Source organism: Podarcis muralis, chromosome 1 (genome assembly GCF_964188315.1).
Source record: "Podarcis muralis chromosome 1, rPodMur119.hap1.1, whole genome shotgun sequence".
Lineage (NCBI taxonomy): Eukaryota > Metazoa > Chordata > Lepidosauria > Squamata > Lacertidae > Podarcis > Podarcis muralis.
This window is the reverse complement of record NC_135655.1, coordinates 58,190,042-58,214,619: the sequence shown is the minus strand read 5'-3', so window position 1 is coordinate 58,214,619 and position 24,578 is coordinate 58,190,042. Positions and strand designations below refer to the sequence as shown.

The following is a 24,578-nucleotide window of genomic DNA, read 5'->3' as shown; positions in this document are numbered from 1 at the left end:
AGTGCAATGGATCATGGGACAGAAATGCATTGGGGGAAATAAAAAGCAAAGCAGTTTGCTGGAATAAAGGAAAGCAAGCATATTAAGACAGAATTTAAACACTGTGTATCACAGAAGTGACATGCTAGGTCTACATTTATTACCTTGGATTTACCAAGTTCAACAACATGCCATTGAAATGATAAAAAGCAAGTTAGGCAGCTCATGGCCAGTGAACAAACTGTTTTGGAGATATAGGGTCAAACCTGCATGATAGGAAAAATTCTTGGATTAGAGACTCTTTAAAAAGATGCTGGGCATTTCATGTGCTTGGCAGTCTCAGGGTACCACGTCAGACTTTCTGTCTATTTAATATAGTGCTGTCTTTGTGCCTGGCATCTCCATCAAAGGTTGTATACTTACATCGCCTGATCCTTTTAACTGGAAATGCCAAGACTTGAACCTGGGACCTTTTGCAAGTGAAACGTGTTATACAGATTGAGCTCTACAGACTACATTCCAGCCATGCAAAAGAGCCTCTAGTTGTTGTCTTTAGCATCACCTGTTACCTGAAATGTTTAACTAGAGATCTTAGGGATTGAACCTGAGACCTTAGGCATGCAAATCATTTGCTCTCCTGCTAAGGTATGACCCCACCTCAGTTAGAGAGTTGAACTGAATGTTTTCAAACCCTCAATCAAACATAATTTTAAAGCGTGGTTGGGCAGCTTGTGCAAATCAGGTGAAACTTATTTACAAATGTCACTGAACATTAATTGAAAGTCGTTCAAAACTTACAAAGCCACTTTTTTAAAAAAACCAAAAACCTCTGAGCCACACCTTAATTACCTTCATGTTTTCTGATGCAATTCCATTTTTGTCTTTCATTTCTGGAACAGTCTACTATCAGAGAGGAGTACTGGGACAGAAAGCAAACTTGCCCTTTCTGAAAAATGTATTACACTCACTTGTTAACAGGTAAGACAACTGCTCCATTGTAATATCTTCAATGACTACAAGTTCATGTATGTTTTTGTAGCAGGGGGTTGGGAGGTTAAAGTCAGTTTCATAATTTCCATGTACATTTTATCAATAGGAATGTCTTTTAATATTAACATTACCTGAAAATATTGATGGCTACACACAGTTAACTTCCATATGTAAAATCACAATGCATTTACTGGTAAAATTATACTAACAACATGCTTTAGTACAAAATTGTTCTTTCAAGATGAAAGGTTCAGTTGACGTCAGTTGAATGAAAGAAATGCATTAGAACAAATAATATAGATAAGAGCCTAACACCATGAACTGGAGTGCTCTGTCTGAAGAAAGAAGATACTGGATTTGAAACAGTTTTTGCAGGGTTTCTTAGGCAAATGATTATTTTGCTGTACTGTTTTATTTTAATCCAGATAGCAAAACGAGTTTGCTTGGAAAACGAAGGAAACTGAATGACAGATCATTGACAATGTGATAACTGTTTGGGCTAGTAGGAATGGCTTATTGTATATTTACGTTCTCTACAAAAGCACCTTTAAAACCAACATACTGTAGTCCTCTTTTAAAACTGGTATTATTAAGCACAAGGTTATTTAGTTGTATGGCTATTCAGATGACACCCAGATTATTTTAGTAGAACTAATCAATGCTCTGTGGAAAATAGATATACCAAGGGCCTTTTTCTTTAAATGTAAGGAATTGCTAAAGTCCTCGGGTTACTGTTTTTCTTTTCTGAATCATGCTGCCACATGGCTATCTCCCTAGTAAAGATAGCAGGCTTACTCCTAAACGTGAATAACAGTGACCATATTTTGAAAAGAAAAACACTTCTGCCCCTTTTAAGAACTTTGAACCAAGACAACATTCAGCAAAGCAGGATTTTTTTCCTCTGGCTACTATGAGAAGGAGCTTCTTTCTGGCTGATCCACCATACAGTTAAAGCACAACAAATGCACATTTAAAGCACATGACTTTGTGCTTTAAATTAAATTAAATTAAAAATACTCTGTGGGGAAAGTTACAATTCCCAGGATTCTTTAAATGTGTGTTAAATGTGTGGTGTATATTTTATGTCCGAACTTTTCAAGGGATGTCTGTGGTGATCCCAAACTATGGGGAACAATTGTGTTAGCCTTTTCTGGGCAGGCACTCTTGCTATTAAATGGCAATCCCTGAGGCTGTGGGGGTGGGGAGGAAATCTTGTCTTGAAGTGACTCTGCAGCTATGAAACCGACTTTATATATGCAAAGAACCCTGCCTGAGTGGTCTATGAAATCCTGTGCAATACATATGTATAAACATTGTAACGTAGTTTAAGTAACCCAAGATGCTCTAACAAAATATAGTCAGCAATATAAGCAAGGATGTAGAGAAACAGCAAGGAATAAAATCTCATTTTGCTTTGAAAAAGCTGAAGGTAGAAATAAAACATCTGGAATGGAAGAGAAATGGTTTGGAATGTGTTGAATCTTTTAAGAGCTAAAGTGACTTTCTACACCACCTCTGTATGTAATTCCTCTCGCTTTTGGCAGGTTTTCAGAATTCAAAATGTTGGTAGTTTAGGATTTCATGACTATTTCCACGGTGGCAAATTCAATCTCCCTTCTAGGTGTACTTAATAATCTATGGCATATAGAACTAGGAGTGGAATCTGTGGTAAAACTGATTTAGCCATTCAATATGGAACACCTGAGATGTACCTGGCAAATTTGGGGGTAGTTACAGCGCTTTGCACTCCACCAATAACCACAAATACACACAGAAGTGTCTTGTTTCAAACCTACGTGGCAAAAGAGGTTTTTTGAAAAAAAGAACAGGTGTTCATCTAGGGCAGGCATGGGGAACCTGTGACTCTCCAGATGTTGCGGGACTAAAACTCTCTTCCATCCTAGCCAGCATGGCCAATGGTTAGGGACAATGAGACTGCACTTCAACAGCATTTAGAGAGTCAAAGGTTTCCTGTGTCTGATCCAGGGGAGAGGTCTTATTCCATTTCTGAGTGCAAAGTCAGCCAGAGGGCTTGATAGACAGCTATCTTGAGAATTTTAATAAGGAATCCTGCATTTAAAAAAATGCCTAAGATAACAGGATATGGTTGAAGGGAAATATTACAAGTCCCATGTGATAAGTGCAAAACATGCAAACACCAAACCACAGTTTTACAGCAGTTCAACTCCAGCAAAAAAAAGATAGCCTTGTCATTTCATTTAAACACTGCACTTTTCAGATAGTATATCTTGCATTAGAAATACAGTCGTACCTTGGATCCCAAACACCTTGCAAGTAGAACGTTTTGGCTCCCAAACCCTGCAACCCTGGAAGTGAGTGTTCTGGTTTGCGAACATTCTTTGGAACCCGAACGTCCGATGTGGCTTCCACGGCTTCTGATTGGCTGCAGGAGCTTCCTGCAGCCAATCGGAAGCTGCACCTTGGTTTCTGAACTTTTTCGAGGTTGAACGGACTTCTGGAATGAATTCCGTTCGACTTCCAAGGTACCACTCTACTGGAAATAAAAACTGATATTATGGACACTTCCATGTGTAACTTTACAAACTTTCACAGGATGAGAAAGAAAGATTGGGATGATGAGGGTAAAATCAAAGTACATGTGTTATGCAAAGGACTAAGGGCACCATCAGACTCTCACAGTTTTGCAGAAGGGATTCAAGTGCATCAGCAGAACATTTGGCATGCACAGTTGCAAGTGGAGTAAAGGCTGCTGTTGTCCTAGAGCAACAAACCCACTTTTAAAAAAGATTTGACATTTTGTGGTTTGGAAAGTAGCAGAGAAATGCAACAAAAGTGTGTGGATGAATGAGCGGCTAACAAGAAGACGTATAAACGCTCTGCAAGCAAATCACGATGAATGCAGGGCAAATGCCTATTGTCATATAACCATCCCACAAACAAATCAGAACAAATGCTCAATAAAGACTGGCTATAATCTAGTAAACTTTGTGCAAGCAAATCAGGATGAATGAACAGGCCATCTAGAGGGGGCCTATCGCTTCCAAACTGCTAGAAATAGCTATAAATGTGCTTGTGTCAGATTTTTAAATCAACTGATGACCATGCAGGAATCAGATTAAGGTTCTTCAATTATGTGTGTCTTCTGTGAAGGAAGCTCATTTTTTGCTCTCCGCCCAGCAGTTTTTCCAAACACATCCAGGAATGACTCCACCCACTCGTTCTGGGTGTGTGTGTGTGCGTCTATACATGTTGTCAGTTTCACCACTGCTATTTCCATCTCCCCCTCCATTTCTGGTGAAACTGAAAAGGTCAGGGGAAATAATTGTCAGTTTCATTGGCGCTTGTTTTCTTCCTTATCCTCCCCCCCTCCTCCACTCCCTGGGAATATTCCCTTATTAACTGAGTACAGATGAAATCACCAATCCATCTCTTTCTCTTACCTCAGTTCCAGTTACAGATAGGTAGCCGTGTTGGTCTGCCATAGTCAAAACAAAAAAAATTCCTTCCAGTAGCACCTTAAAGACCAACTAAGTTAGTTCTTGGTATGAGCTTTCGTGTGCATGCACACTTCTTCAGATACCTCTGAAGAAGTGTGCATGCACACGAAAGCTCATACCAAGAACTAACTTAGTTGGTCTTTAAGGTGCTACTGGAAGGAATTTTTTTTGTTTTACCTCAGTTGTTGCTGCTCCAGAGAGGTCTCTTCTTCTTTTTTGAGGTTTCGAAAAAGAACATGTACGTGCTCCTGCCCCAACACTCATAGCACTCTATATGCCTATGGTGGTCAGAGTTTGGGTCAAGTGTGACACAAGTTGAGCCTAAAGAGTGCACACATAGATTTCTACTTGGTATCTTGGTGTGGCTTTGCCTCTTAAGCAGAGGGCGGTGCTAGAGAGATAGTCGGGAAGTTTCACCAGACTGTTTGCAACAGCCAGTCCCCCCAGCCTTCCTCTTCCTTCTGTCCAGGAGCGCCAAATATTACTGCTGCATAGAATATGCAATATGCAGTGGGTACAATCCAGCTAAAGTCAATCATTACTAAGTCCGATTTAATAGGAATTAAGCTAGTCTGGTGACTCACTCCCATCCCTTCACTTTCAAAGGGAAGGAGCAATGACTAATTTTTGCTGGAGCGTGCCCAGGATGTGCAGAATTGCTTGGGGCAATTTATTCCACACAGAGGCATTAAACGTTAAGCTCTGTGGTGTTGCTGTTATTCTATAACTGTGAATGCAACGTCTTCAATCCAATGTATAACATGTGCACATCGTCTCATGGCTTAAACATAACTCTGGGCCGGGTTTTGGCTGGCAAGCGAATCTCCATGCTGACTTTGGGAGATACAAACTTTCTCTTTTACCAGGAAAACTGCTGGAGTGGAAATCCTCCCTCATAGTAAAAATAATCAGTCCAAGACTTCAGGTTTATTGCTCAGCCAGTTGGCCATTACAAGAGAAACTGTTTCAATTAAATGTGCCACACAAGGTGGCTTTTCCAGCAGTTTATACCAAATTGGTGAAAAGGTCCATGTTATGCCACCACTTTTGATGTAACGCTCACACTCATTTTCGGAGATGTTTGAGGATCAGTGAAGTGTTTTCTAATACTATTGAGAAGGATTAGCTTTTTAGTGCCCCCTTGTGTTTAAAACAATGCATCATATTTAGCTGTTGTTTAAGGCTCCACGAACTGGTAATAAGTAATACACCTGAGCATATATTTTGCTGAAAGGAGTTTATTTCATCTTGAAATGTTCAAGACAGATGATTCTCTTAAGATCACATTTTATTATTTCTTATTTATATTCTTATTAAGAAAGAAAATAATCAAGGTGAACAGAATGTTTTCAAAGTAAATGGCTACAGAAAATCTGACCTGAAGTCTGAATACTTTAGAGCCCATTTCTATGACCTCTGAGTGCATGACACCCAAGCCATTTGAAGTCACTGTGTGTTAACATACACATTTTAAATCTCCTCTTGGTACTGTTTTCCTGATATGCATTACCCCTGTGCAAACTGCCATTAGGTTTTGGGGGGGATGGGATTCGGGTACCCCTATTTGTTATGGAACTAACAAAAGCTGTAGGGGGATGGCGACATTAGACTGGGAACATATTATGGAGAGAAAGAGTTAAATAACACCTCTGTGGCAGTGCCTTGATTAAATTGGCAGCCTGAGTCCCCTGGCACCTTTAAAGTAAAATTGACAACATCAGGGAAATCTAGTATGGGTCTTCCACTTAATGTGTGGTTTGGCACTTCATGAAACAAGGTGAAGTGAAAAGAATAAAATATCGGCAAGGAAACGGAGCTGTCCATCTTCAGTGGGCGGATGGATAGGACTCAGAAGGCCTCATATTTACCAGTACCCTCTCTAAATCAGGGGTAATCAACCTAGTGCTTCTAGATATCGTAGGAATACAACTCCTATCCGCCTCAGCTGAGGTGGCCAATGGTCAGGGATGATGGGAGTTGTAGCCCAACAAATATCTGGAAGGTAGCACATTGGCTGTCCCTGCTCTAAGGGTAAAAGAGCAAGATTTTTCCTCCATGATCCTGCTCATTCAGAAGCCTTGCTCTAATTATCTTTGCCCTTGGAGAGCACGATGGTGGTGACCAGGGATTCAGCCTCCTTCTCGGTAGTGTCCTGATCGTGGAATACTGTCTCCAAAAATATTCTCTTTTGAATGTCTGTCCAAGGTTTTAATTTGTTCACAGTTTTTATGAAAGATGTTGATTTCTGATATTGCCACCCAGTTTCTTTGAGACTGTGATTTTATAGAATGTAATTGTCAGGGCCACATTTTGGCACCTGAGGCGAACCACAAAATGGCATTTTCCCCCACCAGGGAAGAAGGGGTGAGTGAAAATCTACATCAGAAACATGGTGAGAATCAAGTCAATCTTACCTGAAAACTGAAGTAGGTATCAAAGGCTGTTGCGGGGGAGAAAGGGCCTGCTCTGAATCAGGGGCATTGCCAAGGTGGCAGATATGGCTTCCAAGAAGAGCACCACAGCTACTGCTGTCACCGTAGCAGCAACAGATGCATTCTTTAGAGCTCAGATCTGCTGCCTCTGTGGATCTTGCCCCCTGAGGCAGTTGCCTCACCTTGCCCCATGGGTGGGTCGGCCTCAGTAATTGCAGACTGCTTCAAGTTTTTTGGTTTTTTTAATAGTGGAAAGGTGGAGTATAAATATTATAGTCAGGCAAATTGATAGATGGGGCAGGATAGTATTTAAGGTCAAAATCTTGAGAGCCAGACTGCATAACCATTCAAATAATTATGTTTGTCTGTGAAAGAATTCTCCAAGACTTTCAAAGGAAGTCCTTTTTTTTTTTTTTTTTTTTTTTTTGCATACAATCAATATGGGGTGAGTTAAATTGGCACTATAGGGTCATAATTTATTTAATGAAATGACTGTGTTTCTGAATAAAGAAATATATATTTAACTTGATGACCAGAAGCTAGAATCAAGAGCTGAAAATCAAAAGGCTGAAATTCTAAAACTTTTTTAAAAAATGAAAGTTGAACTATATTAATTCTGAAGCAATTTATATGACACTCTGCAGACCAGTTCTACCAAATGTTTGCCACAAATTTTATATACTCCTGAGGCATCAAAAATGGATACATTGGGAAATGCAAAGTTCAGTAAAGTAGGCAGGTGCATCATTTGTAAGATGACCATGTGAAATAATAATAATAATAATAATAATAATAATAATAATAATAATAATAATTTATTATTTATACCCCGCCCATCTGGCTGAGTTTCCCCCAGCCACTCTGGGCAGCTCCCAGTCAAGTATTAAAAACAATACAGCATTAAATATTAAAAACTTCCCTGAACAGGGCTGCCTTCAGATGTCTTTTAAAAATAGGATAGCTACTTATTTCCTTCACATCTGAAGGGAGGGTGTTCCACAGGGTGGCCGCCACTACCAAGAAGGCCCTCTGTCTGGTTCCCTGTAACCTTACTTCTCGCAATGAGGGAACTGCCAGAAGGCCCTCGGTGCTGGATCTCAGTGTCAGTGAAAGAATGTGAAAGCAGCTGGTGGCTGGGTGGCAAGATTTCCATCCTCTCCTAAGGAAGGTGTCATAGTTCATTTTCTCAAAGTATCTGAGTGTGTATTAATAAACCAAGTTGTGGCCTACACAGATCTGGTCCTACAGCTGGGGACATGTGGCACTCCAGTTACTACTGGTTCAGAGTTTCCATCATCCCTGACCATTAGCCATGCTCCAGCACCATCACTGCTTTGGCGCTGGTCCTCTGATTGTGGCAGGGAATGAAAAGGGGTGTGTGACAGGGGACTTTGATCCACAGGATCCAAAGTCTTCTTGTTCCTCCAGTGTGGAAAAGAATAAATCAATTCACTGAAACCAATGGGAAGGTAAATAAAACAGGAAAACCAAGTACCAAAAAAAAGGAAGGAGGAGAAGAAGTACCACAGATAGAAACTTTCTGCCCTTGCCAACATGAGCCTGATGGGCTTAAAAAGTGGCAGCTTCTCTGCCATGGACTCTCCCCGCGACCATCTGACTTGCTCTGTATATGGCAGTCTTCTAGGGTTGAATCACATCTATTAGCAGCATTTGCTTACAGGAGATTTTGCCTCAGGCAGAGAGCAGTACTGTAACACATAATAATCAACTTTACATTTCTATTTTAAAAAAAATCCAAATATTTGATACCTCAGGAACAGTTTTTGTAATACCTTGCTGCAGTTTTTGTAATGTGTTTGTTATTGAGGTCCAGATTGAGACGCATGCCCTCACTGAGTCCTGGTGCACAAATAGTCCCTTCTGAGCTCACTGGAACAATGTAAGGAGAGAGGAGAGAGAGAGAGAAAATGTGGACATAAAATATGTATTGTGCTAGCAAATCAATAAAACACTAATAGCTGTTCCAATAACCTTTCTTGACTGTATCAATTTACTGCCAAGTGGTGCATCTGCATGAACTGTTCCTTGCGGGGGGTGGGGAGGTATTAAATGAGCATCTGACTTCTGTGGTCCATGCTGCATCATCCCACATTGCCCCTTCATCCACGCTGTCATTAGTAGCGGAGGGTGGCATGGGGCCAGTGCTGTGGATTCATGCCAAAATGGGCACATATTGTTAGCATATTGTGCCTTGTTTGGGGGGGGGGGTGGAGGCTCTTACTCTAGTTCTAGAAGCTAATGTGGGTACACAGGAATCCACCTATGTACACATACCTCTTGTTATATGCACTTTCTGGCTAGCAATCACAGAATTCAAGGGATATGTTGGATCAGGTTGTGCTAAGAAGAGTTTCAACAATCCAGAGAGCAGCCCTTCATTGGAAGTTTTTATGCAGAGGTTGAATGGCCATCTGTCATGGATGCTTTAGTTGAGATCCTGAATTGTAGGGAATTGGACCGGATGACCCTTAACATCCTTTCCAAATCTACAGTTTTATGATTCTACTATCCATTTCTGTATAAACTGAAAGTAAGTATACGTTTTGGGCAGGAAAGTGAGTGACATTCTTTGAAAAATACACTGTAAAAAGGGCGTTTATCAAACATGTACTAGTTTGGGAATTACCGTATTTTTTGCTCTATAAGACTCACTTTTTCCCTCCTAAAAAGTAAGGGGAAATGTGTGTGCATCTTATGCAGCAAATGCAGGCTGCGCAGCTATCCCAGAAGCCAAAAGAGCAAGAGGGATTTCTGCTTTCACTGCGCAGCGATCCCTCTTGCTGTTCTGGCTTCTGAGATTCAGAATATTTTTTTTCTTGTTTTCCTCCTCCAAAAACCAGTCTTGTGGTCTGGTGCGTCTTATAGAGCAAAAAATACGGTATATCCCCCCACCCTTCTTACGTGCACACCTTCTGCTTTACCATATCAGCTATCTAACTTTTGGATATAGAAGAACAAGGGCATGAACGTGGGTGGCAGCTGCAGGAAGTAGGATTGTTTTCACCTAATGAGCCAGTGCAGCTTAGGGTGGGATAAAGATTCTTCCCTGGAATCAAGGAGGGATCTAAGAGACTATGACTCAGTAGTGTCTAGAGTCACTGTGCTTCCTGTGGTTATTCCTGTGGTGGGTGGTTTTTATTATTATTATTTACCTTGGGCATGATTCTACTAAAAATCAGAAACCTTTTCTTTAGAATACTATCTAAACCACAGATTGCCGGGACTGATTACAACCTGTGAGTGTGACTCACAGAAAGGCTTTCTAAACCATCTTGCATCACAATACTTACATTCAGGGCTTGCCCAATACATTTTGCCACCTGAGGATAAGGACAAGGTGCACTGCCTCCCCTTCCCGAGCAATTCCACATCCACAAGCCAACTGGGCTGGGAATTGATACATCAATAAATGCTACCTCAACTGCATCTCAAGAGAGCAGACTAATTTTGAGTAGGCAAACATATATCACCTCACTGCATCCTCCCCCCTCTCAATCTGCCAGGCCTCGTTGAAGACAGAAGGGTAATCATGCTTTAATGCTTTTGGGTCATCGGACTGAGAATATGCCTTTCTTTTCTTTCTTTCTTGATGCTAGGAGTATTGGTGCAATTTCAAGGGATATCCCTTTGTCATGTAGCATGCACCATTTCCAAACAGTCTCTAAAGCCTTGTATGATGTCTGTAGCAAGGGTGAGGAACCTCAGGCCTGCTGTCCAAATGTGGCCCTCCAGGCCTCTCTAGCCAGCCCTTGGGGCTCTGTCCAGGCTGCACACACAGATCACAATCCTTACTTATCCTGCTAAGTACCCACCTCCTCTAATTTTACCTAGCTGGAATGATTCCTTGAACTGGGATAATACTTCTTGCTTGCCTGGGTAGAGGAGTGTGGTGTGTGTCTGGCCTCATCTGCTTTTGCCATGCTCACCATTGATGTATGGCTCCAGGAAGGTTGCCCATGAGGGAACATGGCCCTTGGCTCCAGAAAGTCTCCCATCCTAGGTCTATGGCTTATATACCCAGTCTATCCATAATATATTGCTGTATGGCTGGCTCAAGATGCTGGCTCAAGTCAGACACCTTTAAACCATGGTTTAAAGGAAGCTAAACTATGGTTTAGTGTGAGGTCTGAATGAAAAAAAACATAGTTTGTGATCCATCAGCAGACCAGAATACAAAACCAGAAGATAGTTTGGTGTGCTGTCTGAATTAACAGACCATCACTTTGCCTAGATGGAAGGTAAAAGGAGGCAGGCTACTCTAAAACATGGTTCGTCTGTGGCTAAAATTATGGCTTAGGTTCTAAACTACTGTCGGCACAAAAAACCTTGGCAGAACAGAACCAACTAGCCTGATATATAATAAATAGATGAAGCACTTTCCAGAATGAATGAGTTTGATTTTGTGTCATACAAAGTTCAGTGTCAATTAAGTGCCTTTTTCAGAAACAATTAGGATAATACTTGCCCCTTCTTGTACCTGTAGTGTTGTTTTCCAGAACTCTTGTTGGAATGTTATCAGCATTTCACATTGTACCCATTAATCCAGAACACTGATGTTCTTTTTAGTGGTGTTGAGTTTATTACTCATTTTTGCCCATAAAACAAATCTTACACTGCAGATGAAATGCTTCAAAGGCAGTTTTAAAACAACATAATTATCAAAAAGCCTGTGTCAGAAAAGCAGAAAGGGAGTGATTTGGAAGGACTAGATATCTGATAAAGACACATGTTCTGGTGACTTACACAACTCTTTCTTTTGCAGTATTATAGATGCAGTGTGTCTACTTGGAAGATTCATTTTCTTCTAAAACATCCTACAGCTATTATAAATTTGGCTGGGAAATGAATTAAACTTGTTTATATATTTCTTCATAAGTCTATTGTGCATAGACCCTCCATGGTTTTTAAAAAGAGTACTCCAGAAATGTACCAAACCATGCTTTGCTATACAATGTCATTTCATTTTCCAACCCTTTTAGATGGTTCTTTAAGAACCAGCCATCTATGCATAACATGATTCAGTACAATAACCAGCCTAGACCCTTAGAATGCTCAGAACAGTTTATATAGGACTTCCAACAGTCTGCTGTTAAGGCTGGTTCAGAGTTCTCCAACTTTACCCATAAGGATTGGGGACTCCCTTACGATACTCTGTGGTGCTCTGTGTGACTGGAAAGGACAGTTCTGCTTCTTGCAAGTGAGCCTGATTTTTGCTAATTCGCCCTCTTTGTGGTAGTCCCCTGTGCTTTTTCTGGAAGATCTCCTAATCTTCTGAAGCAGATTTTCAGAAGTGCGCCATGGGAAGGGGTCAGTCTTTTTCTGTGAGAAGAATACTGATCATGGGACTTAGAAACTGCACACAATTTCCCCATAGGACAGGGGTAAGCAACCTTTTATTCTGGAGTCCAAGCCAAAGGGACGCGGGTGGCGCTGTGGGTAAAAGCCTCAGCGCCTAGGGCTTGCCGATCGAAAGGTCGGCGGTTTGAATCCCCGCAGCGGGGTGCGCTCCCGTTGCTCGGTCCCAGCGCCTGCCAACCTAGCAGTTCGAAAGCACCCCTGGGTGCAAGTAGATAAATAGGGACCGCTTACTAGCGGGAAGGTAAACGGCGTTTCCGTGTGCGGCTCTGGCTCGCCAGAGCAGCGATGTCACGCTGGCCACGTAACCCGGAAGTATCTCCGGACAGCGCTGGCCCCCGGCCTCTTGAGTGAGATGGGCACACAACCCTAGAGTCTGTCAAGACTGGCCCGTACGGGCAGGGGTACCTTTACCTTTACCTTTTACCAAGCCAAAAGTGGGCCATCGCCTTCTCTTTCTTTCCTCACCTCCTACCCACTTCTCTCTTTTAGTTACCTAATTTCCCCCCTCTGTCACCCATATGGAATTGGAAAAGGGCAACACGAAGGCCACAGGTTGCCCACCAAGTCACAGAATGTAGGCACTGCAGTTAGTTTCTCTGACGTTTTGCTTTGCCAGTGCAATTATTTTTTTGAAAGTTATTAAGAGCTAAAAAACAAAATCTTGAGCTTTTTAACCATCTCAAAATAATATGAAATATCCTTCCCAAAATATTTTTATCTACTGAACATCATATTGCACCTGCCGTGCCTCTTCATCAAGCATGAAGTTAGGACAAAGGTCATTCATTCTCTTTGGTACAGAGGTCATGATTTTGCCTCGGCTCACATATGAAGGCGTAAAATGCAGCAACGCTAGGCTTCAATTTATCACAAATCTAGAACATCACATACTGTACTGTGGCTCTAATAAAGTAAATAATGTGCATTTTTCAAAGTTATCTAAATCCATATTTGCACAATGAACCATAAAAGTTACAATGAACTGAATAATGGGTATTAAAAATAAACCCAAGCTCATTTTACTTTTTTGCTAAGTCTTTGAGGATTACATTTTGTTCGAAAAAGCCCATATTTTAAAATGACCATGATTTATATATTTATAGGAACAGTCTTTTATATGCAATCATGTCAACTATCAAATTCCTTTTGAAAAAGATTGTTTTAAATACCACTGTGAACATGAAAGCAAAGTGAATCAAACTTAAAAGTGAATGTAAGACCACTCAAGACCTTTCTTTCAAAGTAGAATTAACTGTGCCAGTAGTGGCAATCGGAAATTTAATGCCAAGTCTTTCTAATGCTAATTATGATAGCAGCTTCTAACGGCCCCTGCTTTGGCCCATTTCTCACAGTGGTGATAAACCTGGTGAGAGCCAGTGTGGGGTAGTGGTTAAGAGCGGTAGTCTCGTAATCTGGGGAACCGGGTTCGCGTCTCCGCTCCTCCACATGCAGCTGCTGGGTGACCTTGGGCCAGTCACACTTCTTTGAAGTCTCTCAGCCCCACTCACCTCACAGAGTGTTTGTTGTGGGGGAGGAAGGGAAAGGAGAATGTTAGCCGCTTTGAGACTCCTTAAAGGGAGTGAAAGGCGGGATATCAAATCCAAACTCCTCCTCCTCCTCCTCCTCAGCTGAACCACCTATTTTTCCAAGGAGATTCAAGACAGCCAACAGAGAGTAATGAAAGCAGGAAAAAAAACCAAGCTGAATCACTAAAATGGATATTCAGTACATACTGAAATCAATAAATTAACAATATCTAATGCACCACAACAGTAATATAGAACCAAGACTGTGAAAGATAACTTAATGAATGGAAGGACTTTCTTAAAAGATCCAGGCCTTTAACAACCACCTAAAGCAGTATATTGATGAGGCCTGACAGACTTCACTCAGCAAGGTTAGGTGCCATAGCAGAAAATGGCCCACCCAATTTGACACCATCCTCACTTCACCAAGACAAGGGATTTGAAGCAGAGCCCACCAATGATGATTCAAGTGGGTGAGGTGGGGAGGGACAAATTGGACAGGGCGATTTCTGAGGTACCCAGTTCCCAAGCTTTAAAGGTTAAGACTAGTACCTCAAGTTGAACCCCAAAACTGATTGGTAGCCAGTGCAAGTTTCATAGAACCAGCACAATAAAATCAGAACACTCAGTTCCCACCAGCATTCTGGCTGTCACGTATGGGGAAGGAATGTGAAGGGGAAAGGTAAAGGAGAAGACTGAAACTATGCTAGAAGTAATACTATACATGGTATACTTTAAGATGTGGTAACAACAGAACATCCTTGTTCTAAGGCTAAGACAAAGCAAGGGTTTCCCCTTACAGTTCAAATACGATCACGTTTTCATGATGTTTGGTAGCTTTTCTTAATTGTGTGATACGATTTGCTTTGAAATCTACACAGTTGTGGCATCTGTAGAAACTGGAGAGGGGAAAGGAACGAAAATATTCTTAAGTAGAAAGATCTATTCTGTGGCAGCCCAAATAACTAAGAAATGCCCTGAAAATGTTAAGGCTTGTAGTTCATTGCGAAATTTTTAAAAAATTGAGCAAGACCATTGGTTTTTTAGACCGCTGATATGTGGCTAAAAAAGAAAAAATTTCGGAGTGCAGTTAGACATACTAAATGCTCTATTACACCATAGTTGCCTTACTCCAGCTGTGGCCAATTGCCATCCATGGACAGGATGTTTATGGGGGTTGACATCAACCTGTGGTGTTTTCACTTTCTTCTCTGGATATCTTTTATGCCACTCTGCTTACCTGCAGACGATTACATCAGATGCAGTTTCGAAATGCTAGTTCTGAATTACTATAAGAGAAGGACACCTTAAAACTGTTTGTTTGGCTTCTGTACTGCTGGTAGAAACTACTTTAGATCTCTCCAAACGCTCTTTGAATGCCCTAACTTCCAAGCAGATGAATCCCTGGCAAGAGGACCACTGGAGGTTTATATCCTGGCCAGCTCTGCCGCGCTGCATCACGTGACACTGTGTTAGCAAATCCTGTGTGTGAGAACATTTCTAACATTCTGGCTAGATCTTGAGCTCAAGAACTGCTAATGTGTTTATAAATAATAAGACCTCCTGCAAAGTGGCTCAGCTATTTATGAAAACTGATATAGTTGAGAAAATAATCAAACTTAGGTTAGATAGAGGATTAAATAAACACAATGACATGGGCAGGGGGGAGAGGGGGTGAAGACAGGAAGAATTTACATTTCATCGAAATGCACAGTCATTAAAAAAAATCAATATCGATAAATAAATGATCTATTTCTAAGTGGCATTTCACTTTGCAGATACCAAGATGAACCCTCTTAACAAGACCTCTTAATTATCTTTCACCCAACAGTCCTTAGTGGCAGCATGCACACAGGATCTCTCAGTTGCCTTCACTTGGGGAGGATGTGGTCTCAAAGCCCACCTCTTTCCCCTCCTGGGCTAGAAGCCTGTGGTCTCCAGTAGCTGCCTGTTCTCCTGCAGCCTGCTGGCAAAGTATGTTAGTGACCTTTAAAGAGGAATCCTCCCTGCACATGTCAGCTGCTGCTATCATTCAGGGGCACTGTTGCTCAAATGCCCAAGGTCAGTTCCCCCCTGCAAACTGCTTTGTTTAAGGTAGACTTGGCTGAATTTATTATATTTATCTGTGGATGTCACTCGCCAAGTTTTATGGATACACAAGAAGGCGCCATCAACCTTCCTTTAATGTTCTTGCAGCCAAGCTCGGGTGGGGGAGTCTCTTCTTGGCATCCGCAGGAGAGCCTTTCATATTTCAGTTAGAAATTAGCAATTCCCTGCAGTGAGGGAAAAGAATGAAGAAAACCAGGTCTGTGCTTAGGACACATATTTGAGATAGGTACAGACTGGGATGCCAGTGTGGAGCGGTAAAGAAACAGACATGGTCTGGGGTTCAACACAAGCACACACAACAGCACCATAAAGTTCACCGGCTCATCTTGGGCAAGTCACTGTCTCTCAGTCTAATCTACCTCACAGATCTGTTGTGATGGCATAACAGTGTAGAAAAAGACAGCATCCTTTATTCCCAGTTGAAGCTGAGAGTCTGTTTTTGTCATTTTAAACTGGGTTTGGATGCAGGTCTACTCCCTTTATGAAACATACTATCCAAACAGTATTAAGATTCAGGTCCCTCGTTTTGATTGTAAAAGCTGCACCCCGACAAAGCACTGTGTAGACACACAATACAGGTCTCTACACAGCCATTTGCTATTTTTTATATACAACTATTTGATTCTTTTTATTGCTTTGATAAAGTGAGGTAAAACCCATATATGCCACACTCAACTCCTTGGAGGAAGGACAAAATGCAAATGTGCAAAGTAAGACTATTCAGTGGAATATTGCTCAGCTTGTGGCAAAAGCAATATGGATTTTTGAATTAGTTGAATGCTTGTTTTGAAAGCTCTTGAAGCATTCCTGCTCCATAGGCAAGTGTCTCCAGACTGTCAGCAGTTTGCAGGAGGGATTCAAGTACATACCGGAAATTTGGGCTTATGGAATTAGATTTATTGCCCCAGTGTAACAAATCAACTTTTTTTTTAAAGGGGGCTGATAGCAGTTTGGAAAGTGACAGGGAAATGAAAAATAAAAGTGTGGGATGAACAAATGAAGAATGGGAAGATGTCTAAATACCCTGCTAGGTGCAAGCACACAAATCAGGATGAATACAGAATAAACACTCACTGTTATGTAACCACTCACCCCTTTAAACAAATAAGAATGACTACTCAGTAAAAAAAAAAAAAAAAAAAAGACCGGACATAGTCTGACAACCAAGTAAGTTTTGTGCAAAATAATAATAATCAGGATGAATGCTGAATAAGCAGGTCATCTGGAGGAGCCGTAAATTGATAATATTTCCCACACTGCCTTATGATGTCTTGTCTATGAAACTCGATACAGGAGATGCCTCACCCGCCCCCCCTCAAGACCTCCAAGTTCACTGTGTTCCAACTCCAGTAGGAGAAAAACAGTGAGTGGTAGGATCGTCATAGATCACACATTTTGAAGAGTAACCATTATTTGAAACATTTGGTATTTCAGAAGAGTGAATCTCCATAAATTATAGGAGATTCCATTTAAGGGATGCGGGGAGTCAGGAGGTATAAATCCACATGTCCCAGATTTCTATGGAGCTGCAGAATTGTGAAATAAAGCAGCAGCGTTGCGACTGACAGCTCAGGTGAGCAGTGCCACCCCACCCTGCTGTAGGGGCAACAGTTGCTGGGGTGGACATTTTTGGGAGGAAAATAGCACAAGGAGGAGAGACTTCAGCTTCCGACTTCATGTGCAATGGTTATGATCCACATGAGGCCTCTCCACAGCCTCTTATTCTGAAAAAGAAAAAGTGGCTGGTGCTCCTCCCACACCTCTAAAAGCAGATGCTGCCCAGCAGCAGAAGTCATCCCAGGTTCAATCCCTGGCATCTTCAGCTAGGGCTGGGAATGTCCGCTGCCAGAGAACCTGGAAAGCAGTTTCAATCAATGCAAATGATATTGAGCTGGATGGCCCAATGAAGTCTAGAGCATGCAAGGAACCCAAAAGGCACATGCAAATGTGACTGAAATGGAAACAGGTGTGTATGTGGAGCTAATGTGTCTTTGCTGGCCCCTTCCCATGTTTTGTTAGTCTAAAACACCTCAAGAGGGCTTCACTCTCTATAACGGTTCACACTACAAAGTGAGATGCCTGCAAGGCCCCTATCTGTCTATAGTGTGATTCTGTGTGTTGTCAATGGAGAGAATCCTCCTGCTTCAGTTTCCTACACCTCTGAGTTAGTGCTTGAGCATGAAAACAGCCTGACACTGGCATCCGAAACTGCATCTGAGATTTGTGCCAAAGCACATTGCTCTGTAGCTGAGGAAGTGACTGAGCCACACTAACATAGATGGAAATAGGTAGCTCTAGATGGGATCTCGTCTCTATTCAAATTACTCTCCTCTAGGCCTTCGAGTGTTTTACAAGGAAGCTACGAGATAGCATCACCCTTGTAGAACTATGTGTAACACCACCTGAAGGAAGTTCTAATAGGAGCTGGGATTCCACCCCACCCTGTTTTTTATTTTAGTTACTGAATTTTAGTTACAGTACTAGGCTATGAGATGAGTGGCAGTTTTGGTGGTGCTGACAGCATGGTGGATGGCTGCAGAGTGTGGGAAGTTAATCCAAATGACAGCACATCATCAGGGTCACTGGGGAAGGAATAAAAAGTTGGCTTCTTCCCTCATGTACTTAAAAGCACATAAGGAGGAGCCGGATGAATCAGAACAAAGGCCCTACTAGCCCAGGATCTTCTGCTTTCACAATGTCCAATCCGATGTTTCCGGGAAGCCTGCAAGGAGGGACCCTGTGCAACATCACTCTTCCCACTGGTGACTTCCATCAACTGGCATTCAGTTTCAAATGACTCCAACAGTAGAGGCAGACATAGGCACTGTGATAACCTAATCCTCCATATTGGAAGCCACCATTACATCTTGCAGTACGGAACAGGGTAACTATGTGCATACCCCTTTTGTTTTTCCAGAATACTCCTTTGCACAATGCAGCTACCTGGCATTATCTGGGATTTTTGTTTCTTTTAAGGGTTGACCCAGTTAAGTGTGCAGGTGGGTGTCAGCTACGGTGGGCCATGCTGGGTCCCTGGCATACGTCTGACCAATACTGATGCCAGGCTCCTGCCCAGCACATTTGAGTAAGTCAACACAGAAAAGCAGGCAGAGGAGAAAAAAGACATGCAGAACAGCAGAAATAAAAAGGAATGTGAGACAAGAGACTGTCATTCTTAACTATGGAGCAGCACATGATGGCTGAGGTGCAGGCACATAAAAATGTGTGTGTGTATACAGTATATATATTCAGTCTTCAAGGTGCCTCTTAAGTTGCAACTGAGGGGTGTCCCTGTCTCTCCCCCCACAGAATTAGGACCCCATTCCTAAGCATTCATTTCCCACATGAAGCACTGGCATAGGGTGGGTGACCCGCACCCTTAGAAGCAGCCCTTTCTATCCTCGCTGGTTCTCCACGGAAATGCGAACAGCCTTGACACAGAAAACAGGCCCTGCGCTGGGCTCTGCGCTCCCCCACGCCATGCGCAAGTGACGCAGGCGAAGGCGATCCAAAGTCACCAAAAAGCGTTGTCCAACCGCCCAACTCCACGCGTCCAGCTTAGGTGGTGGCTGGAGGCCGTTAAGGCTGGGCTTGGGTGATAATGGAAACTCCGGCTGGAGCCGCCGCCGCCTCCACCCTTCCCTTTCCCGCCCTCCCGTCTTAAGCAAAGAGTTCGCGACGCTGGCCTTGGCGAGCGTCCTATAAGAAGCTCTCCTCGCGCCCCTGGCCGGGGAAGGAGGCAGCAGCCCCGCCGCTTCCACCTCCAGCTTGGCGCTCGCCCGGCGCTGCTGCTCTTCCTCGCCGGCAGGAGTCACGTGGCGGGCTGCCTCTTTCCCGCTGCCTTTGGTCTCGGCGGCGGCAAGAGCGGGGAGAGCCCGGCTGGGAGACCAAGCGGCGTTGCTATTTTAAAGTCGGTTCCTCTCCCCGCCTCTCCCTTTGCCAGGGAGTTCCTCAAACCCCGGGATCAGCATGAGTGCCAGAGCTCTGTGCGCCAGGCAAAGGTTGCACCCTTGACTTTTGTGCGTGCCCGGGACAGCGGCGAGCGAGGTTTTGTGTGTGTGGTGTGGGTTTTTTTTTCTCCCCTGAGGTGGGGGGATTTCTGCTGCCAAGGTGGGACGCTTCCTTAGTGCAACACCCCACGCGCCGCTCTTTTGCATTGCTGAGGCTGCTTTCGGTTGGTGGCATCCCTGCCGTGATGAAAGAGCATGGGTCGGGCTAAGTAGGAGCTGCTGCTGCTACTTGGACAAGTATGCTTGCTGCTCCCCAGACGGGGCTGCTGCAGCAATAGTGGGGTTGCCTCCTTGAATGAAACTCCTCAGGGGAGAGAAGGAAGGAAGGAAGGAGAAGATTCCGCCAAGCATTTCTTTCGCCAGGCTCAGCCTCCCAGACTTGGCTCAGAAATGGAGACGGATGGCATTGATCTTCACAGAATTCCCCGCGAGTCATGTAAGTGTGCTGGAGTTGGAATGGGGAAGGATCCGCACCGAGCTTGGACCTCAGGGGTGGCATTGGAAATTATTTCTGGAAAGCAAGTTATTCTAAAGCTCTCTCTGCCCCCCCCCCCCAATTGAGGAGGAAGGACCTTCGTAATAAATGGGAAATGACCGCACTGTTGGCAAAAGTGTACGACTGTCCTGACAGTCCTGCTAAGATAAAAGCACTAGCCGCCTTTTCATTTAAAATAAAGGCAAGCACAGATGTAGGAGCTCATCTGTGTTTATTATCCCTGACTAGGTTTGGAAACCGTTGTTTCTGTCGTACTTCTGAGCTGCGGAAGAAACAACGTTTTCATCAGAATGTCTTTCTGTGCGTGCAGAAACATACAGATTAAATGCTGAAATGTATATAATGCAACTTGCAAAGAGAAATGCACAATGTTATCAATATAAATGGAAGAAGCTACATTGGTGTTGCTCATATGGTATTGTCATGGTATTTACTTTTGGGGTGATTGTGAAGTGGGGTTCTTAGTGTTTGGGGTAGTGTTTAATGTTTTAAGGAGCTGTGTTTGAGTTTTCTTTACAGTTGTTCTGTCTTGAGTATGTGTGCAACTTGATGAGGTCCAGAAAGGTTTTTGTGGAAGCTATCAATGACACTTGTTGTGAGTATGGTACCTGGTATAATATAGATTGGTAACTTCTTAAAGGAGTCAGTAGTGTGGAAATTACATTAACCCATGGGAAGACAAAATGCTTCTGTGTTAACGCAGCTGTGAAGCATCGCTAGACATTAAAAGTTGAATAGTTTGAAGAAGAGGGTTTGGAAGTTTCTCCAGTTTCCCCTTAAAAATAAATCAAGGGCATGTTGGATGCATGCACATTTTTAATGCACATCTTTCAGTGACCATTTCCTATACAAGTTCCAGTTGCTGGACAACACATGACATAACCAGCATCCACTGTGTGGCTCAATTTTCCTTTTGATTTTGTGGGTGTTACAGAACTGCGCTATTAAACTGGAATATTTTGCAACACATGACCGTCCAACTGAACTGTATACAAATGAAGTAATTTTAGAATGGCACAGTTTATAAATTCCATGCTTTGTAATCAAGTTGCCAAATCTGACTGTTTGCTTCTAAGAATAGTATAGGGAGCCCTTCTCTCTACTCCCTTCTTTAAATTCCCATGAAGTAGCAATATCTTGAAGCTGCTTATTAAAACAGCCAGATATTGAACTGGCGTTCAGCCCAAAGTGTTCATCAAATTTCTCACCAGCCAGAGTGTCTGAGGCTGGGGGGAGCAGGGGGCGGAGGAAGGAACACTTAGGAAATTAGCCTGATATGAATCTGCTGAGCTGTATACCAACATACTGCTTATTCGCTCGATATTAAGTATTCACCGCTAACATATTATGATCTGCATAGAAGAGAAGGCCAGCTTCATACTAAGGTTCAACATGAAGGAGAGCTTTTAAATCAGAAAAGATCAGGCAACACACAGGAAGCTGGCTATCATAGGTTAATTAATCAGTTTGAAGGGTCAGTTGATAAATGTACTGAACAATCATTACTCATGGGGCATGTTGTTTGTCTGTGGTACATAGCTCTCCACTAGAGAATGAGCAAGTAAGGAACAGGTATTTAACTGATCATTAAGCACTAGACTTGGCATCTACCTGATAAAATTAAGGGCTGGTGTCCATATAGAGCTGCCTGCAAATGTTATTTGCATTTTCTTCCTCTTTTGGTAAATTACCTATCTGCATGTATATCCACAGATCTATAGATACATGAATAATTAGATAAGATATATATCATGCAAATCCATCGTACACTGATTTCAGTATCAAAATGTCTCTATAAATGTTCATTATTTCTTCTGTTTACCAGAGAATCAAAGTCAGAACTGTATACATATAGTTAATCTGTGGAACATACTGCCATGGGAGGTTGTTGATGAGATAAAACTAATTATATATGTGTGCATTTTTAAAGGGCTACTAATATTCCTTCATGATATGCTATATATCAGTGCATATTATACAGGTATCGTGGCATGTATTCTTATTACTGGACTGCACTAAAATCTTAAGAAATTTGTACGCTTTATTCACCTTTGGACTAATAGAGCTAGGTCAGGCTATCGCTCTTATTCTCTAAAGCTCTGCTTCTCTTAAAATATTTAGAAATTATAAATAATGGCTTAGATCCAGACTTAGTCATGCTTAGGCTCAACTCACTGAAATGAATGGGACAGACTTAAGTCCCATTGATTTTAGTGGGTCTAGTCTAAGCATGACTAAATCTCGATCCAACCCAATGTTTTGTTATTACTTCTATCTTTTAATTATACTGGGAGTAGAGAAGCCCTCGCCCTTTTTTGTGCTGTGGCTGCTGCCTCCTTTAAGCTCCTGTTCTTAGATGGCTACAGCAAACCTGGGATTTGGCAAAGATAGAGGGAAACTGGGTTGGGGAGGCTTTGTGCACTCCATCAAAGGCAAACAAACTTTCCCAACCATAATTCTAGCACTAGATTTCCTTCTATTTGAACTCCATAACTTGCTTGTTATCTGGGTAGCCAGAATTAGTATGCAGAAAGGTAATTTTTGCTCTTCCAAAAGTAAGCAAAAATAAGAAAGCAGCTAACTGTATTTTGTTTCAAACCTTGCAAGCAATAAATGCCTCTGGGGCCATTTCCCCCAAGTGCATCAGCCCAATATAAATAATGACATGGTCTCTGATTTTCTACTAAGTCCTTGGCTACTTTTGACTGTGGTGTCCTGCCTTCTAGGGAGACCTTTAATCTGAAATGTGCAGCAGTTCTGCTGCCCATTAAAAGCCTTGAAGAGCCTGGTATCTAACAGGTGCTGGTCAGCAGCTCTTTTCCTTTTACTCCATTACTAGGAAGAGAGAAGTTGCATCTTGTGGATTTTTTCTGGGCTACTCAGATTTCTTAAAGGGACAGGATTTCCCTTTTTGGAATACAGTCAGCTCCTCCCTCCGAGTCATTGGCATTCTCCTTTGTGAGTTTGTGGTTTCATTAAGGGAAAGGGTGAATGAGATGACTGATTGCCTGCTCTGTCATGGACCTTCAAACTCAGACATGTTGTCCTATGAGGCAAGCGGTACTGATAATTCCAGCAGTGGCTTTTGTTGACTTCCCTTTGTTTTGGTTCCCACCCACCCCTGAATCTTGAGCTTGAGTTTGTGTGAACTACCAAGTGGTGGCAGGGCAGAGTCAGCTTTGAAACGGGCAGCATTAATAAAACATTGTTTTGTTTCTATGGGAACTGCGTTGTCCCACCAATTGGTATACAGAAGATGTTATTGCAGGACGGTAATTCTAAGATTTTTTAAAAGCCCCACTGACTTTTCATGGGACTAGGTGAGATGGGCGGCATGAGGTGCCTCATGCTCCTCTCGCAACCTCTGCAGATGTGCGCTGATGAGGAGGAGAAGCTGGTCTACTACAGTGTTCTCCAAGGCTGTTAATAAACCTAGTCAAATGACCATCATTGAGATGGATAAGGTACTTGTGGAGCAAGGGCCCATATATTGCATTTCCATGAATGCTGGGACCAGGGCCGTCTTTACCTGGGGGTGCAAGGGGTGCAGGGCGAATTCTGGGGGGTGCCAGGTGCCCACCGCTGAGGCTCTTAACTATCTACCTGTTATGAAATAATAAATAATTTTGAACAAGCTAGAAAAACAAAATACATATATACCTAGGTATTGCCAAAATGTATACCTACTGTTTCACTAAAGGACTTTCGACTTTGTCAACTCAACGATAACACTTGTCATTCAAAACAAGAGGTACGGCGTAAGCGTGGTGTCTGACATAAGCATAATAAAAGTTAATTTGGGGGCTAAACTAAATTTGGGGGTGCTGGGCAGATCTTTGCACCCCAGCATATGCTAAAGACAGGGCTGGCTGGGACACAAACTTCCAGCTGCTGCAGTGTTCCCAGGCACAGCATTTCCCCTAGCAGTTATTTACTTATATTGGGGGAAGGAAAGGGGTGCCCTCATTCTCTTTCTTCCCTTTCAGCCACTGAGAACTCTACTTCTGCATGTGGAGCTCGGTACTAGCCTAGTTCTTTGGTGTGGAAAATCTATAAGGAGTTTCAGATGGCAGCCTCAGAGCATTGAAAGAACATGTAAGAAGAATTTGTGGGTTGCGTGTGGGCTAGTCACACCGCTGCCATGCACAGTGGCCACGCTCCTCACCATCCAAGCATTG

General features: G+C 42.6%; 1 protein-coding gene across 10 annotated transcripts in view; it reads left to right on the top strand.

Annotated features, from left to right (window-relative positions):
* The first annotated feature begins 935 nt into the window (after nucleotides 1–935).
* The window catches only part of ANO1 (anoctamin 1), a 143,843-nt gene continuing 120,200 nt past the window's right edge, over nucleotides 936–24,578 (top strand). For 2 of the 10 annotated variants that reach the window (XM_077929412.1, XM_077929409.1), the window contains exon 1: nucleotides 19,547–20,340. In XM_077929412.1, the coding sequence (XP_077785538.1) occupies nucleotides 20,295–20,340 (46 nt within the window). In that variant the 5' untranslated portion in view covers nucleotides 19,547–20,294. Of the gene's footprint in view, nucleotides 958–19,545; nucleotides 20,341–24,578 lie in introns of those variants that run through there. The other 8 variants (XM_077929440.1, XM_077929434.1, XM_077929453.1 and 5 more) reach the window with 6 other exon arrangements.